The 18,312-nt window shown below is 32.4% G+C and overlaps 1 protein-coding gene across 1 annotated transcript in view; it reads right to left on the reverse strand.

The window, feature by feature from the left end:
• Positions 1–18,312, reverse strand: part of LOC121439038 (interleukin-1 receptor accessory protein-like 1) — a 729,117-nt gene that overhangs the window by 540,278 nt on the left and 170,527 nt on the right. The window contains 2 exon segments of the mRNA XM_041639534.1: positions 11,703–11,856; positions 14,766–14,952. Of these exon segments, the coding sequence (XP_041495468.1) occupies positions 11,703–11,856; positions 14,766–14,952 (341 nt within the window).

Raw genomic sequence — 18,312 nt, forward strand, 5'->3', positions numbered from 1 at the left:
TGTGGCAATACACAGATTAATAGAAATGAATTAATTTAAGATAAAAGAGTTAGCCAGAAATATGCTTAAGATATTGGTCAAACAGTACTCCAATTTATACAGATTTCTGTATGTTTGTTTCAAGCTAGGGTGGTTGGGAAATGAACTAGTGGTCTCCAACAACACTTAACCATTTTGTCCATTTAGTGGTAATAATAAAATTAGTAATTTAACAGATGATTATGATATTGGCTTTTTATTTCTCTATAAAACTAAATTAGGGTATGAATGTAGAGGTATCATTATATAAAAACATCAATTTAATTTAGCAAATAGTTATGAAATATATTTTATAACAAATAAATTGTTATAAAATATTTTAATCAGGTTTTGGTAGTGACATTGTATGCTGCTAAGTTTTATAAAGCTGCATGGAATAAACTACTAATTACTTTGGAGAACTGAAGTTATCACTGTCTTTATTGATGATGCTTAGATTTCAATGTCATAAATATGTCACATTCTTTTTAAAAATCTTTGAGATTTGGTATTCTATTATGTTCTTCGTTCATCTTTAAAGCTTTACTTTTAGATGCATAATCACCTGTCATCATAAGAACTTTATTGTTTTAAAGTATATTTTCAATCTCAGATTCAATGGGAATGAGAAAATCAAATATACTGGTTGGAATTTTTCCTTAACTTGTCCAACGAAATGTTCCTCACCAGTTTCTAAATTGAAATAGATGCAATGTTGAGTGCAAAATCAGTTTTGCTGATGTGAAAACTAAAATCACTTAATATAAAGTGCTGACATAAAAGTGGGAGCTTCAAAGACTTATAGAAAAATCATTTCTTGTCAAATCGCAGAGCCAACATAAAGCAGTGGAAAAGAGAATCGTATAACGTGGTTTTGATATGGTAATGAAAATTACATGGTTATGAACATGTATTTTGAAATTATTTTAGGGTGAAATGTATGTGATATAACATTTACATTTTCAGCCAATTTTAAGCATAAAATTTACTGGTGAGAAGTGTAAAGAAGTGTATTTACAGTAAGTACCAATGCATTCACTTCTAGAACTTTTTCATCATCCATCCGAAATTGAGAATCTTGTTGTCTATTAAAAAATAACTCACCATTACTTCATCTCAAAAGCTCTGTAACATCTATTCTACTACATATCTTTGATTTGGCTCATTCTAAGCACTTCCTATAAGTATATAAACAGAATCACAGGTAATCAGGTCTTTGTTATATGAAGTAGTAGTAGTAGTTTTATGAAGTAGATAATAGAATCATAGCAAATTGGATTTTTCACCAGATAATTGGAAGTAAAGAAGTGACATTGAGAAGCCAATAAAATATACACTTCTACTGAAAGATGAAGATCTATAGGCAATAGATGGCTGCTGAATGAAAAGACTCTGTGTTCTTCAGGAATGAAGTGTATGATAGGCTATCTAAACCCAAGTGGTCAGTTCTAAACACATATACAAATGAGAAACATTAAATGGACTCAGAAAGCATCAAATAAAAGGTTCTGACTGTGAGATGGAATGGAAGCTATAGGGAGAGTTGGAAGGGGATATAGAACAGTGAAAATGAAATAAACACAGTACCCAAATATTCATTACTCAAAAAATTTAAATTAAAAACATAAAAAGTAAATCTTAAAAGGGAAAAATATAAATTTAGAGGTATAGTGGGATATCTACATGAACATTTGAATATAAACATGTATATATATAAATATTTATAATCATATTAAAAATAGAAATTCAAACATACATTATTTATCCTGCTTATGTACACTATACTTCACTTTTAATCAGCTGCATAAAACAAAGATATATTTATAGTACTTCACATATATAAACTACTATATTTTAATCAACGACATCTAAAAGACCATGTTCATATATAAGTATTCCTTGTGCATTGCTAATCCCCCAAAAGAACAGAGGATACCAGGAGAAGGCCCTCTAAATCAATGGAACAAAATTCCTATAAACTAATGGAGACTGTGTGATGGAGGAGGGTCATCTGTCTATTGGTTAATAAAGAAACTGCCTTGGCCCTTTAATAGGAGAGAAAATTAGGTAGGCGGAGTAGACAGAACAGAATGCTGGGAGAAAGAAGCCCAGTCAGGCAGTTGCCATGATTCTCCCACTCAACATAGATGCAGGTTAAGATCTTTCCTGGTAAACCACATCTCGTAGTGCAACACAGATTATTAAATACTGGCTAAAGCAAGATGTGAGAATTAGCCAATAAGAGGCTAGAACTAATGGACTAGGCAGTGTTTAAAATAATACAATTTGTGTGTAATTATTTCGGGTAAAGCTAGCAGGTGCAGGAGCTGGGTGGCGGGACGCAGCCCACTGGTCCATCTACAACTGTGGCATTAATCACAGGCCTACATGGGTTTGTACTAGGTCCTCTGCCTACATATCATAGTTTTCAGTTTAATACTTTTATGGGACTCCTGAATGTGTGAACAAGTGATTCTCTGACTCTTGTGTTTCTCTTAGGGCTCTTTTGTTTTTCTTTTGGCTTAGTTTGTTAAAATTGATATGATTTTTTTTAATTTTATTATATTTTGTTGTTGCCTGTTAGAAACCCATTCTTTTCTAATGAGAGACAAAAACGGAGTGGATCCAGATGGGAGAGGAAGTAAGGATGAATGAGGAATGGTAGACAGAGGGGAAACTGTATTCACATTATATTGTATAAGAAAGAAACTATGCAAAAAAGGGGAACAAAAAATTAAGTAAATAAAGTAAAGGAAAAATACTAGAAAATCCCAATTTTTTTAGACCATGTATATAAGGTATATGCTTAAGATTGTAAATTAATTTTTTGCTTAAACTTAGGACACATTTCATGATATGTCACTATATTCAGGTACTCCAAAATAAACAAAAGACCATATTAAATATTAATCCATATTTGTTCTCCCCCAGTTTCTCATGGCCTCTCTTATTCTGTAAAATATTATACTTTAAAAACATACCAAACATGATTTAAACATTTGATAAAAATTTTAAAATCCTAAAGAGATATTCCTGTACTCAATTATCTATGCTATACTCAGTAACATATCACAATTTAATCTAACCACGTTTCATTTCAGAACACAATTGAAAGAATTCAGTTTGGGCAGATCTAGATATTACATATGTTTCTATTTTTATATAAATCACTATTCTAGTGACTATTTATTAGGTAGCTCTTATACTCCTACATCTGACTTTATTGCCCATAAGCATAGGAACATCAGAAATTATGGCAAGCAAGCAGTAGAACTCAATTTCACCTAACCCACTCTATATGATGGCAATTATTTTATTTAAATTTTAAATACACCTCCAAAATGTATTTATAGTTTTTGGTGAATGTAGTCTTTGGTGAATGTAGGTGGTTATGCCTATAAAGCATTTTACATTTTGCCTGTCTTATACTTTTTAGAGAAAAGAATTTTTTTTTCTCTAGGGACTAAACTTCAGATCAAGATTAGATATACAAATTATTTTAAACTCAGAGTTTGCTGCAGAAAAGTTTATCTACCTTTTACCTATAATGTTAAATATATGTACAAAATTTTTTAAAAAATATTTTTAAGACATGGTTTTGTGAAGTAACCCAAGCTGGCATTGACTTTGAGATGGTCCTATCTCAGCCTCTTTAAAGTTGCCATTACAAGAATGTGTTACTGTGCGTGTATAAGTGATCCTTTGAAGTTCCAAATATGATAGATTTTTATATATAAAAATATCCATAGCTATCAATGTGATGTGCTTTAGTTTACTAAAAACAACATGTATATTTGTTTTCAAGGGCATTATTTCTGGCATATTAGCAAACATGCAGAAGAATGTTTTAAATATATGTATATCCATTATTATTAGTTCATGAAAGGCTGCAAGTCAGTAAAACATTGTTGATTCATTGAAGTATTCAACAAAAACAATTTTCCTAACATGAAGATAAAATATACAACTTTGAAAGACAGAGATAAAGAAAAAAAATGCCTTTACCCTCAAGCAAGACCCAGAAATACACTATTTAATTACATCACTGGCAGAAGAATTAAAGGTCTCAGTACAATGTGTTTCAGTTGAACCTAAATGATAAATCTTTCATTGCAATCAGCATAGCTAATATGAAAACTACAGTGTCTTACTATTAATTATCTAGTGGAGTAAATCATAGACTGACGTTCACAGAATTAAATTTTATTCCTACATTTGTCACCATGATGCTTTGTGACCTTGATATAGGCACTTAACCTTTCTTTGCCTCAGCTTTCTCATCCAAAAAAAGAGGAGGAAGATGTATCTTTTGAAAGCATAAATTTATCCCATGGTTGATGGGAAAGTAGTTTAAATATATTTCTGCATTAACTCTGTGAAAAAATGTACCCAGTATGAAAATGTTACTAAAACTATCATGCATTTAGCACTTTTTCTCATTCTTTTCCTTTTATTTTTCCAGTAACATTTTCTGTTTTTAACTCCTGACTAATTTGCTTACGTATCACATTTAGTTAGGAAAAAATTCAATATAGAAGACTTTCCTAATCCATCCTCTTATTGTTGTTTCTAGTCCAAGAAGTGACATCAATACTTCTGAAAGAACCTTATGTGACCAATACTTATGGTGGTCCATTCTTATTTTTAATATTTTTAGACCAGACATATCTATCTATATCTATATCTATATCCATATCCATATCTATCTATCTATCTATCTATCTATCTATCTATCTATCTATACATACATACATATATATGTATATATATATATATATGAGAGAGAGAGAGAGAGAGAGAGAGAGAGAGAGAGAGAGAGAGAGAATGAACATGGGCCAACTGTACCAACTGTGGAGCTGCAGTTTTCTGAACCTATTAGCAGTGCTAGCCAAAACTAATGTTGTTCCTAATGTTGCTCCTGTCACATCCCACTACTTTTGCTCTGCAATCCCAACAATAACAGTTCTCTGTTCTCAAAAACCTAGCAGACAGTACAAGGTCTGAAGATTTAGAAATTTTGAAATTATGGTCCTATAGTTGTTTTGTAATTTACTTAAAAATGCTGTGAAGAGAAGTCACACCATACAACAAGGCTCATATTGGAAGTTTATTTGAAGAAAAGAGAGAAGGGGACAGTGAAATTGGCCGAGAAGGGAGCAGAGACGGGTCCCTGGGTACAAGAGGGATGGAGGTGGGAAAGGAAGCAAATGTGCACAGGGGGTGCTCTTAGTGGTTGCAGCTGAGGAAGTAACCTGTCAGGATCCCAAGGGAAGGACTGTACGGATGCCTGAATACTATCATAATTGATGAATATATTCCACATGATGCTCATTCCTGATGTCCATGTAGATTTTCTTATGTTAAAAGGGATGTTTGTGATGCTGAAGATGCTTTACAGAATTTGGATAGAAAACAGTTTGGGGTACTGAATCAAAACACAGTTCACACTGCAGAATGTGAAAATACTGAAACAAATGAAATCCAAGAAGGGTGGAAAGTGTGCAGCTCCCCTTGACATGAGCAGACTATAAAAGGTAAAGTTATAGAAAGAAATCAAGATGCGGTCTTTTTTGAGGGGAGAGGGATGTTCGAGACAAGGTTTCTCTATGTTACAGTCCTGGCTGCCCTGGAATTCACTCTGTAGTCCAGGCTGGCCTCAAACGCAGAGATCTGCATTCTAAGTGCAGGGATTGAAGGCGTGCATCACCACTGACTGGAGGACCACAACACCACAAAAAACAGACTCAGGGTAACAGATCGCTGCTGCTTGTTATGTTTCAACAAAGATCTGAAAGTGGAGTAAGAACAAAATAGAGAAGAGCAAGCAGTTCAAGAGTAAGCGGTTCAAGTGAACAAGAGGTGTGTAGAATGTGTTGCTGAATGTTTTGACCATGGTCTGAAATGATAATAGAATTATCAGAAAGTACATGGAGTAACTGGAGTCCAGTTCCGTTTGACAGTAAGCATTTTAGGATTAAATAAAGGAAATTCAACTTTCTACTTGTGGGAATTAATCTCCAGATAGGAACAAGTTTGTATCAAATTCTGTGCAATAGGTAAATTATAAGTTATTAGAAACTTAGATGTCTGAATATCAAGGTAGAAAGTCAGAATTGTGCCTCACTTGGTCTGTAGCAACCTGACAGTGTAGGAAAAAGTATGTTCTAAAATCAAGTTTTTCAGAGTTGTCTCCTAAGAATCAGTAACACTTAAGCCATTGTCGGCAGGTCTTGTCTATGTATATTGCAGAGAAGTTTACATCTTAAACCACTTTCCCCCAGTTAACTCCACTTATCCTTGATATCCACCTAGAGGGCCCATCTCTTCTCACCCTTTGCCTTGCTAATGTGTTTGATACTTATTTATCGAACCATTAGAGTGGGCAAAAACATTGTAATGGATAACAGGAGAGAAGAATAATCTCTTTAGTAAATGTCTACTGAAAACAATCTAATGAATCATTGAAATGTGACATTTTCTTGAAGTGTACTAAGATCATGCTTTATGATTGTAAACCCCAATAAGTAAAAGTATCTAGTATTTGTTTTATCCATTCCTATAAATAGTAAAAAAAATCTGTAATTTATTGCACAGTAACTGTATAATATACTAGAGTAATATTAAACTGTTAACTCTGTCTCAGTTGAACACATACTAAAAGAGAATCCCACAAATAAAAAGTATCTAACTCGTTAAAGCAGATACTGGGTACTATAATTAGATTATTTGGGGCAAACAATTTTAATCCCAATGGATTTAGTATGTTCTGTTTTGAAAAATGTTCACCAACCTAGACTTCATAATGGTCTACATGTATGATTTATAGAGAAGATTTTCTTTGTATAGTATATAAATAACTTATCTAGTATCACAATTTTTTTTGGAATATTTAGTTTCTTATTAGAATACAAAGCTTCGTTTCTTATTGATTCCATCACATTTGTGCTTTGTGACTTTTTTCATTTAAAATTATGTCAATATCTAAAATCTGGAGACAAAGCAAAAGCCTTTGTAACAATTTTTTAAATGAAGCAGAATACACAAAATTTTATGTTAACAAAATTTCAGTATGCCCCAAATTATACAGGAAGAAAGTATAAGAATTGAGCCCATATGTATGCAAAATTCAAGAAGTCATTGTTTTTTACAATGGAACCCTGACTGCTCTTCGGACTGGAGAGGGAGGGGGAGGGGAGTGAGGCTTGAGGAGTGGGGGAGGTGGAGGGAAAAGGGCGGCAGGGAGGAGGCAAAATTTTTAATAATAATAATAAAATAAAAAAGAATTGAGCCCATAAATTTTGACTTCATTAGTTTTTTTGTTACTGCTTTTATTATTAATTGTATTGGATATATATTAATCTCTTTTCAAGGAGACAGTAGAAGTTGATAAAATTATAAAAAGCTACAAAATTCCTGCTTGTATGTCAAGAAAGTGTATATGAATGTGAATGTGTGCATGTGAGAAACATGTATGTGTGTACACTAACAAGCAAGATTAATAAGAAACAAAGGGGCTTTGGAGATGGCTCAATGGTTAAGAGCACTGGTTGCTCTTCCAGAGGACCTGGGTTCAATTCCCAGCACACACATGGCAGCTCACAACTGTCTATAACTCCATTTCCAGTGAATTTGACTCCCTCTAGCAGACATACATGTAGGCAAAACCACGAATGAACATGAAATAAAAATAAATAATTAAAAAGATTTCTAAAAAAAAAAAGAAACAAAGTATTTTACTGACAAAAATGTTAAAGCAACCAAAAGAAGTCTAATTTATTTCAAGATTATCAGGTTTAATGTTTTTCCACATACAACATTTTTTTCCAGATTGACATTTTCAGAAATAATTTTAAAAAGGGTTACTGCTAAATATATATTTTAAGTAAAAGATAGTTTAGTATAAGGAATTTAAATATCTGTCATTTGTCCTTTTATATCAATAGAGATTTGGCTATTTGCACATTTTTATTTGTCATCTGTGGTGGATTGTATAGGAGTGGTCACTATAGACTCATGTGTTTGAAAGCCTGTCACATAGGGACTGGCACTATTAAGATGTATGGCACTGTTGGAGTAGGGGTGGTCTTGTTGGAGGAAGTGTAGTACTGTGGAGGTAGGCTTTGAAGTCTTATATGCTCAAGTTATGCCCACTGCAGCACCAAGTTCCCTTCTGCTGCCTGCAGAGAACTCTCAGCTCCTTCTCTACACCATACCTGCCTGCTTGTGACCAGGCTACATGTCATGGATAATGGACTAAACATTTGAAACTGTAAGACGGCCTCAATTAAATGTTTCCCTTTATAAAAGTCGCTGTGGTCATGGTGTCTCTCCAGAGCAATAAAACCCTAAACAAGAGAGAAGATGGATCCAAGAATGGAGTAGTGCTGTGATGGTTGGACAATGTTTTTCTTTGGAAAAACATGGATTTGGGGTTAAAAAGATGTTGAAAACTTCAAGTGTGGCTAAATAAGCAATCTTAGTAGGAACATGGAAGACAGTGGTGCTGAGTGGTCTGGTTCAAGGGGTTTCAGAGGAGAAGAAATCTAGTATGTGATCTAGAGAGTGGTTTGCTGATAATTTGGTGAAGAATGTGGCTGGTTTTTGCCTTGATCAAACAGTATAAATGAGGCTAAATTGAAGAGATATGGATAAATTCCCTTGGCAGAAGAAATCTCAAAACAGCCTAGTACTGACTCTTTCATAGTTATTAATGCTCACTCTTATAAAGATTTGTAATGAAACAGAGCAAGCTGGACAAACAGAATTATAAAATGTACAATTTGAGAAGTAAAAGGTCACCAGGAAGTGAAATGGTACTAAGTCCTGTGTTTAAGGAGATGAAAAGATTAAGAAAAGTCAGGTGTTAAATGGAATAAAGGTAGTGCTAAGTTCAAGGCAAGATTCCATCCAGCTAAGTGTGCAACTTGTGAAAAGGAATTAAAGTAAAGCTTAGAGTAGAATGTGGTGGTGTGTGCCTTTAATTACAGCTCTCCGGAGGTAGAGGCTTTGAGTTTGAGGGAAGAACTTGTCTACAGAGCAAGTTTCAGAACAGCTAAGTTTAGTCAGTGTTGGAAAGCATCAAAACTAGAAAGCTCGTAAAGATTAATTAAACAGTAGTAGAATTATGACATGATCCAGACCTCTCCCTCCTGGATACAGGACCAAAGGAAATAAAGTCATCATATAAAAGAGATTTCTGTATATATTCATGTTTAATTTGACATTTTCTTTCTTTTTTCTTTTATTCTTCTCTCATACAAGACATCACACCTACAGTTTGCCCTCCCTCCTTTTCTCCCAGCCTTCAACTCCCACCTCCTCCTCCCCCACATATGCTTTCCTCTGTTTCCATTTAGAAAAAGGAAGGCCTCAATGGAATATCAGCTCGACAAGGCATACCATACAAAAGGTGGAATAGAAGGGAGTTGTTCATGATGAATGCATAATACAGGAATGCATAGTTTTATCAGGTGAGACCTATTAATTCATATAATTTATTTCTGCCAAAATCACCAACTTTCTTTTGGAGATCAGGACTTAAGTATTCTTCGTTTTCAAATGAATAAAATGGAAAGGTTTTGTACAAATCCAGAAAGTACAGAAAATTATAAAACAGTATAAGAGCATAAAGTTATACTCTTAGGTTTACCTAATGTTCTTATGTATGGTATTTATCAGTTCAAGACACAATATTTAGTTTCCAGCTGACCCATAATGGATTGTATTTATCAATACTATTGTTTCTAGACAAAGAATGATATGTTTACCACGGATACATTTTCCTTTCTAAAGAGTTAAGGCAAGAAATGAAAAATATCGTTATATCTTTATTCAGAATATCACTTTCATTCATATTTTAGGTTCATTTTTTCTAAATACCTAATGCTAGGAAAATCTATCGCAGTATACCTTGTAAGCTAAAATTGCAACAGAAAATTTTCAGTATTTATTGTGTACACTGGCATATTTTTCACTGAACTGTCAAAAACAATGGGAATAAAAGTCATAAAGTGCTCCTCTGAATTTTTCTATACACTGATCTATTACACAAAACTAAACTGCAGACCAAATGATTGCAAATCATACATACACTTATGATAGGTATATAATACACACCAGAGACTAAATGTGTGTTGACTATTCAAGTCTATCATTAAGTGCAAGTGTCAGCTGTAAACTGTTAGTGATATTTATCACAGGTTTTTACCAAAGAGAATAGCATGTAAAGAATTTTCCCCTGGTCAGAATAATTGCTGTTTGGCAAAAGAGTCACATGAAACAATAAAGTTTTGAATCAAATTATATCATACTTCAAGATTTGAGAGAAATGAATTCTTATATGATGCATGGATACATGCACACGTAAAAACTATATTTGCTTAGTATAGAAGAAAGATATTTTACATGCATTAGTGAAGGTATCAAATTAATTAATACATGGTGTTCTAAAAATATTTCACAAATATGACCCCCAAAAGTTATCAAGAACCTCTTTCAATAAGAATGTGCCAATATACGTAATTTCTTATTTTGTTTTGTCCTAGCTTCTCTTTTACGTTCCATATGGAATTTTTTCAAAAGTGATTGTTGTTGTAAATTTAAAAAAGATCATGAATATCATCCTTTACATCACTAAATTACTGAACATTTGGATTTTCTTACTGCATATCCATATTATCTTAAATAATTTGGCACTTGAAAATCCCCTAGGGGCAAATTTCATCTTCATCATTTTGTACATTAGTAAACTAACACTCTGGAGCTTAAAATAATTCAAATAAGCTTGTTAGACTGATGAATTGCATATTGTTTCTAAAAAGTAGTTCTCTGATACTATTCTGGTTACTTTCTGCATCAACAAGATATCAGGATGGTTCTGTGATTCTTCAAAACACTGAACTAGGCCCTCTGAATATGGGTGACAGTTGTGTGGCTTGGTAGTTTCTGGGGCCACTGGTCATGAAACCAGTATTTATCCCTAGTGCATGAATTGGCTCTTTGGATCCCATTCCTTGCTCGTCCTAGATACAGTGTGAAGGGCCTTGGTCCTGCCTCAAGTGATATGACAGACCTTTTTGACTCCTGATGGGTGGCCTCACGCCCTCTGAGGAGTGGATAGCGAATGGGGTGTGAGGAAGTTGGGGGCAGAATCAAGAGGGGAGGGATAAGGTACTTGGATTGTTATGTAAAATAAAAAAGATTATTTTAAAAAATAAAAACAAATCTTACTTTTTAAAATGATTTTGAACCCAAGAGATCATATGTGTTATCTATATAATGACAAATAAGTCAAAATGAAAAATTATTTGTCTAATGTTCAGCAGGACATAAATGCAGAGGAAGATTTTATGTATTCTATTCCATTGCTCGAGAAAATGGTTCTAAAAATGATTCCACTACAAAGTACAAGCACGATCTTCAAAAATTGTAAACTCATTATTTCAAGTACTTTCAAAAGCTAACATTTGTATAATTCCCTAAACATATTCTATTTAACCTTTCAAATGTATTTCAGCACAAGATGATTTAAACACAAGAAGGATAAATTCCACCTATAGGAATCCACTTAGTATTTGGTTGAGTGTTTCTTTCATTACCCACATTGAAAAACATCAGTATGCAGTCCTGAAACTGACTCACAAGGTTGTTTCTCTACTTACAAATGAAACACTGACAGTGATTACCTGTAACAGTTAACTCAGTGGTTCTTCTCACAACAAAGCCGCCATATTTTAGTTCGCAGGTATAGTTTCCAATGTCATCTTCTTTGACTTCTCTTATGAGTAAGGTATCTCTTTTGAAGACAATACTTGGTCTCCATGCTTTTGTTCTACATTCCTATACAAAAACCATAAAATCAGCTAATACATATGACAAATAAAAGATATTTTAAATCACTAAAGAAATAATTTTGGTTTCATTAAGAACACTCACACAATGTCTCCTCTAGACCAAGCTGGCCTTGAACTTGCTATGTAATTGAGATTAGGCTTTAAGTCCTGATTGTTCTGCCTCATGGTAGGTTTATTGGCATGCAGCACAATGCCTGATGCTTAACAGGAATTTATACATTAAGATTTTACAGGGGCTAAAGATTAGGAATTAATATAAAGAAATTACATTTTTTTCCAAATCTGGAAATGATGAACATCCCCATGGAGAGTAGTTTTAGGGTCACATTAACTTGTTAATGGTACTACTTTGGTAGTAGAAACATATTGATTTGTTAGCTATAGCAACAGGTATATGTTAATCACACTCAACATAAAATTTAAAAGCAAATAATTCATACAGGAGTACCGTGAAATTGACTCTATTGGTATTCATCATATAAGATTTAAAATGTATTATTGAATAAACAGTGCAAAATAGATTTACAGGGTAGATGCTCTGTTCTAGTCCTCTATCAAAATAAAATTGCTGCAGTTATAAAAATTGAAATCTCTATATACTGAAAAAACAATTAACATTTGTGTACAAGGCCTTTTGAATTTCTATTAACACACAAAGTATTAGTTTTCAATATGGCATTTTTCAAACACAATTTTCTTCTATTGTTTCTCTTGTCTACTCTTCTTCACCACCTACTTCCCTTTCTTTCCTTTGTACCCTTCCATACTAAGCAGCCTCTTTTCCACTGCCATGTCACCTCTCTTCTCTTACCTTGACTGCCTTAGTTGGCTTTAGCAACACCTCTTCCCTCTTGTGTAATTCTATCTAGTTTAATAATCTATGCTCATTCTCACAACCTCTTATTTACATGTACATAAACAACAACAGAATCTGCATATGTGAGAAAATGAGATTTTTTCCCTTTTTGAAACTGGGTAACCTCATTTAATAGACTACTTTTCAGATCTATCTATTTTCTTGAAGATTTTTTTCTTTATGCTCAAGCAAAGTTACAATCCATATATTACTTTTTCCTTATCCATTTTTTTCTTGATGGGTATCTGTACTTGATCCATTTCCTTATTGTGAAAATGCAGCAATAAAATGTATTCATGTGTACCTTGTGGTAGGATATAGGATTATTTGGGTCTATCCCAAGAGTGGTATGGTTCTATCATATGGAAGTTCAAATTTTAACATAGTGAAAAATATCTATAATGATTTTCATAAGAGCTATGCCAGATTACACTCCCATTAACAGTGAGTAAGAACTATTTATTTGCTAAATATCATGAATATTCATTTTCATTATTAATAAACGTGCCAAATTATAATCTCATTAGTCGTAAGGTTATTGGGTAAAGAGATTTCTGCTTTTTCCAAGAACTTAAATCCCTATTCTCAGACTAGTGTTTAAACTAATAGAATGAGGACAAAATTGCTTTAAATGCTTTTAAACTATAAACAGGTAAAACTATTTATTGACAAGTCGAATTTTTAAGGACCGTAATATACGTGAGTCAGTGCCTCTGTATAATGATGTGTAGTGTTTTTCAGTTATTTGAAATAAAAATATACTTATTATTTGATTATATTTGTTATATAAGTAGTCATAATTACATAAATTTTTATTAAAGTATTATTCTTTAAATTAGCCTCTTAATGTCCAAAATTTGTGGGAGAGATTAACTATTTACTACAAAATATTTAAAGTGTCATATAATATATACTGCACCTCTGTCTACCACTCTGTCATGATATTTTTATAGTCTAAGTGACTATTATGATGGTGAAAACATGTCTAACTGAATATTATGAAATAAGGAAACATTAAATGAAGTTGAATTTATTGAATTAGTTTTAATTGAAAGGTACACATGCATGCATATCTACTCTCATATTTTAGAAAACCTTAAGAAGTTCACTGCAAAAGATAAGGATAATATATATCTCAAAATCAATTTATTTCTCACCAAGAAAAGCTTCAAGTCTAGAGTATTCTACACACAAATGCTATTAAAGAATATGTGGTTTTAGAAATTTTAATCTTATCATATTCTTAAAGGTTCACTGTAGAAGACAGGCAAACTACAAAATGTCAAGATGAAATATACAAAATTATCAAAACTGAAAAAAACAAAACTCATTCCCACAGGAACAATACCAGGGGGACTAATAATTTAGTAATGTTAGCTATTGGCCAGGACAAAAATCTAAGGGAAGAGTTGAAAAATCTTTCAACAGCTCTCTTAATGTTCTGAGATTCCATTGGTTATTAATGCAGGATCAAAGTTAAATCTTTGAGAAGAATGCTTATAATTTTGAAAAAATATTTTAGAACTTATTCAGGTTTCTTGTTTTATTTTAAATAATTTTCTTTCTAATTTAAGGGCATTCAATTACAAGTGTTAATATTTTGATTCTGACATCTGTACACTAGGGAGTATGAGGTCCAGTTCCCTAAAGTCCAACTTCCAATTGATTGGATAAAGAAAAGGTTAAGTTAGGAGTTTGTGTCTGTGAATAAACTACTCCATACGAAGATTCATAGATTCTAAATTTACTTTTGTATATATATCCAAATCCAAAAATACTCTATAACTCCAGTCCTAGGAATCTTCTGTCCTCAAATTTACTCTCTATATTGTGTATGCTAATGGTGCACAGACATACATTCAGGCAACACTCATACCATAAAAAAATAAATATAATCTCATAAAAACCTATAATGAGCGGCACAACTTGGTATAGTACTCTATATAACATGAGGTATAACTGAATACTTCATCCAGATTTCTCTACAATAAGATATACATTAAATTATTTGCAGGCAATAAAATTTTCCAGATCCATACCTTGTACCAAAGGATTTCAGGTTCCCTGGTTGGTAATAAAAAGTCCTCTATGTCTCGGCATGCAATTTCCTTGCTTTTGCTAAGTTCAGCTTTTTCAAAGTACTTCATCTTGGAATTGTAGCAGAGTCCAGTGTCATTTTCTCCAACTGTCAGTGAGATGGATACTTTCATACAGTATGTGGAGTTCCTGTAACAAAGCAGAATTTATATGTGACCTATTGTGAATGGGAAGTAAACGATGCCAATGCAGAGTGTTCAACTTCTTCAGGAAAATAAATGAATGAATGAATAAATAAATAAATAAATAAAAAGAGAAAGCCTCCATTGTTTAATGCTTTTTTCTTGGTAGCTTGACTTATTTCAAAAGATTGTCTACTGTCTATCAACTAAGAAATACTTGGCTTTATAAAACCAGACACATTATATTCATTTTCTATAAAAAATATATCTGGATTAAATTCTAAAACTATTTAATATATATATATATATATATATATATATATGCATAAAAGTGGGAAGAATAAAGAAAAATTTAGGACAGAAGAATGTCATACATAGGTTTGTGGTAAAACTGTCAAAGTAAACATAGAAATAGGGGGTCCAACTAATCTCTTAAGTGAAATAATAGAATAAGAATAATGCCATGTAGTTCTTATGGCACTTTTAACCTAGATAGGTGGAGAAATGATTGATGAGTATAGGACAACAACAAGTTTGGTTAAAGTATGGAAATAAACAGTTGCAAGCCGGACGATGGTGGCACACGCCTTTAATCCCAGCACTCGGGAGGCAGAGGCAGGCGGATTTCTGTGAGTTCGAGACCAGCCTGGTCTACAGAGCTAGTTCCAGGACAGGCTCCAAAGCTACACAGAGTAACACTGTCTCAGAAAAACAAAATTCCATGAGGTGTCAAAGGTCAATACTTTACTGATGGGTTCTATATAACTGGGGAAATAAGTCAGCATCCTATTTTTTTCATGCAGAATAATAAATTATGATAAAAATTTTGAAAAATTTAGAGTAAAAATTATGATCAAAGATATTTTGAATAATTGGGAAACATGAATATGTAACAAAATTGTTACATTTTGCTAAGTATTTATATGTCTAGATATTTAATGCAGTATATTTTATGTGATACTGGAAAATGAAAATTAAGAAAAGCATTGAATTCAAAGGTTGGAAAGTATCTTTGTCTTGGTGCTCATAAATTTTGTTACAATGATAAAATAAATTTTCTGTCACCAGCCTCTTAGAAACAAGGAAGAAAAGTGTAAATGTAAACAATAGAAATTTAACATAATGTGTAATAGAAAATCATATAAACTACCAAAGTTGATTCAAAAAAGAAACAAGGTTTCCTAGACACTTGGATTGTCTTCAAGAATGAATGACAATTTGGCAGACATCAAAATGGCAATTTCAAGTAACGCTGTGCACAAAGCTTGGAAGGAACAAAAAGAGGATATGTTAGAAAAGACTCGAGAAAGATAGATTCACGGGAACCAGACCGAAAAACATGCAACCTATTTCAAGTGTTAGACTTGATATTATATGATAATGATATTTGTATTTTGGAAGTATTTTACTAATGTAATGGAAAAATAGATAATATGGGAAGGAAGGAAAACTGAATGCAATTTAATAAAATGGAAATGAACTGAATTAATTTAGGAAAAATGGTAACCTAAAATAGTTTACATTGGCATAAGAAAGAAGAGTCCAGTTCAAAATGTAATAGTAAGAAATAGAGAGTCACACAAGATGTAGAATTTTTTTTTGTAATTGATTATATGAAAAGTAGATTCAATATTTTAGTATGAGAAACAAAACAGAAAGAATTCTAAGATAAAATAAATGTGTGAAATTTTAGCTCAAATTTAATACCAAAGTGAAATATTTGCCACTCTTGAGGCCTGCTAGGAGTGTGGATTGTATATTATTTGATGTCATTCCAATGTATTCTTTTCAAATCATTGTAAGTAAAGTAGTTATCGAAGTTAAGTGGTTAACTATATTAGCATACAATGTCTCTTAACATATTTCTGTTTCATGTTAACATATATTTATAAAACACAATTTGCTATTGATATTTTGAGGAATATAGGAACTAATATATTATTACAAGTCCATCTAAATTTCTGCAAGATTTGTTTCATCATTTTTCTTTGGAGCTGAATAGCATTCCACTTTTAAAAATGTATACTATTTCATTATCGATTAATCTGCTAATGGATAACAATGTTGGCTCTGTTTTCTTCATATGGTGAATAAAGCAGCAATAAACAGAAGAGGTTGTGGAGTATGAAATTCTCTGGGCATGTGTCTGATGATGAAACAACTTAGTAGAAAGGTAGTTTTATTTTTGAGGAATGTCCAAATTAATTTATATAATAGCTCGATTAATTTGTATCTCAATCAGCAATGAACAAAGATTCCTCTTTTTTTTCTACATTCTCTCCATCATTTGCTGTTTGATTAGTTGATGATAGCTATTCTGACTTGGGTAATAAAATTTGTCAAAGCAGTTTTAATTTACATTTTTCTATTTGCTAAGGAGTTTGAGCACATTTAAAAATGGTTATTGAAAATTGTCCATTTTTCTTTTTTTTTTAAATAGCCCATTCTTTAGTCCATTTGTTTATTGGCAGTTTTTTTCCCATGGTGTTAATTCTTTTTGGTGATTTCTGGGTGTTAACACTGTCAAAAGTATGGTTAGTTATGGTTTTCTAGGAGAATAAGGAAAAGTAAATATTAGGTGATGACGATGGACAGAATGCAAGTAAGTAACATGAGTTGTGAAAAGGGATATAAAGCAAATTGTTTTCCTAATTTAATATTGTCATGTGTTTTTCATTTTTATTTGTGCATTTTTCTTTCTCTGTGTGTAGGGCATAAGTACAGCTATAATTGATAGCTGTTGTGGGATAATACTCTTATATACTGTAAAGATTTGTCACTTATAATGGTTTAATAAAACTATGATTGGCCAGTAGCCAGACAGGAAGTATAGGCAGGGTAACCCTGCTAGGAGAATTCTGAGAAGGGGAAGGCAGAGATGCAGTTACAAGTCAGATGAAGAGGAAGCAAGATGAGAATGTCTTACTGAGAAAGGGTACCAGGCCCCATAGCTAAACATAGATAAGAATTATGAATTAATTTAAGTTGTAAGATCTAGTTAATAATAAGTCTGAGCAATAGTCCAAACAGTTTATAATTAATATAAGCCTCTGTGTTTTTATTTGGGACTGAATGGTTGTGAGACCAAATGGGACAGAAAAATTCCATCTACAGATAGTGAAGGTGTAAAAGCCAAAATGAATTTTCACAGCTTCTAAATGGCAGTTTTGATTACATAGACAATTTGATGAGTTGCATAGACTTTGAGTACGGGAAAGTGTTTATTTGAGTAACACTATTAGTCTACCTGCATAGTCTATATTGTTTATAAATTTCTTAAAATAAAGTGATTATATACATAATAATAGGCAATTCAAAAAGTTCAATCTATATTACAGACTACATATATAAAAATAACAATTTCAAT

Source organism: Microtus oregoni, unplaced genomic scaffold, assembly GCF_018167655.1.
Source record: "Microtus oregoni isolate MIOR12 unplaced genomic scaffold, Mior012 000059F_ref0000304, whole genome shotgun sequence".
Taxonomy (NCBI): Eukaryota; Metazoa; Chordata; class Mammalia; order Rodentia; family Cricetidae; genus Microtus; species Microtus oregoni.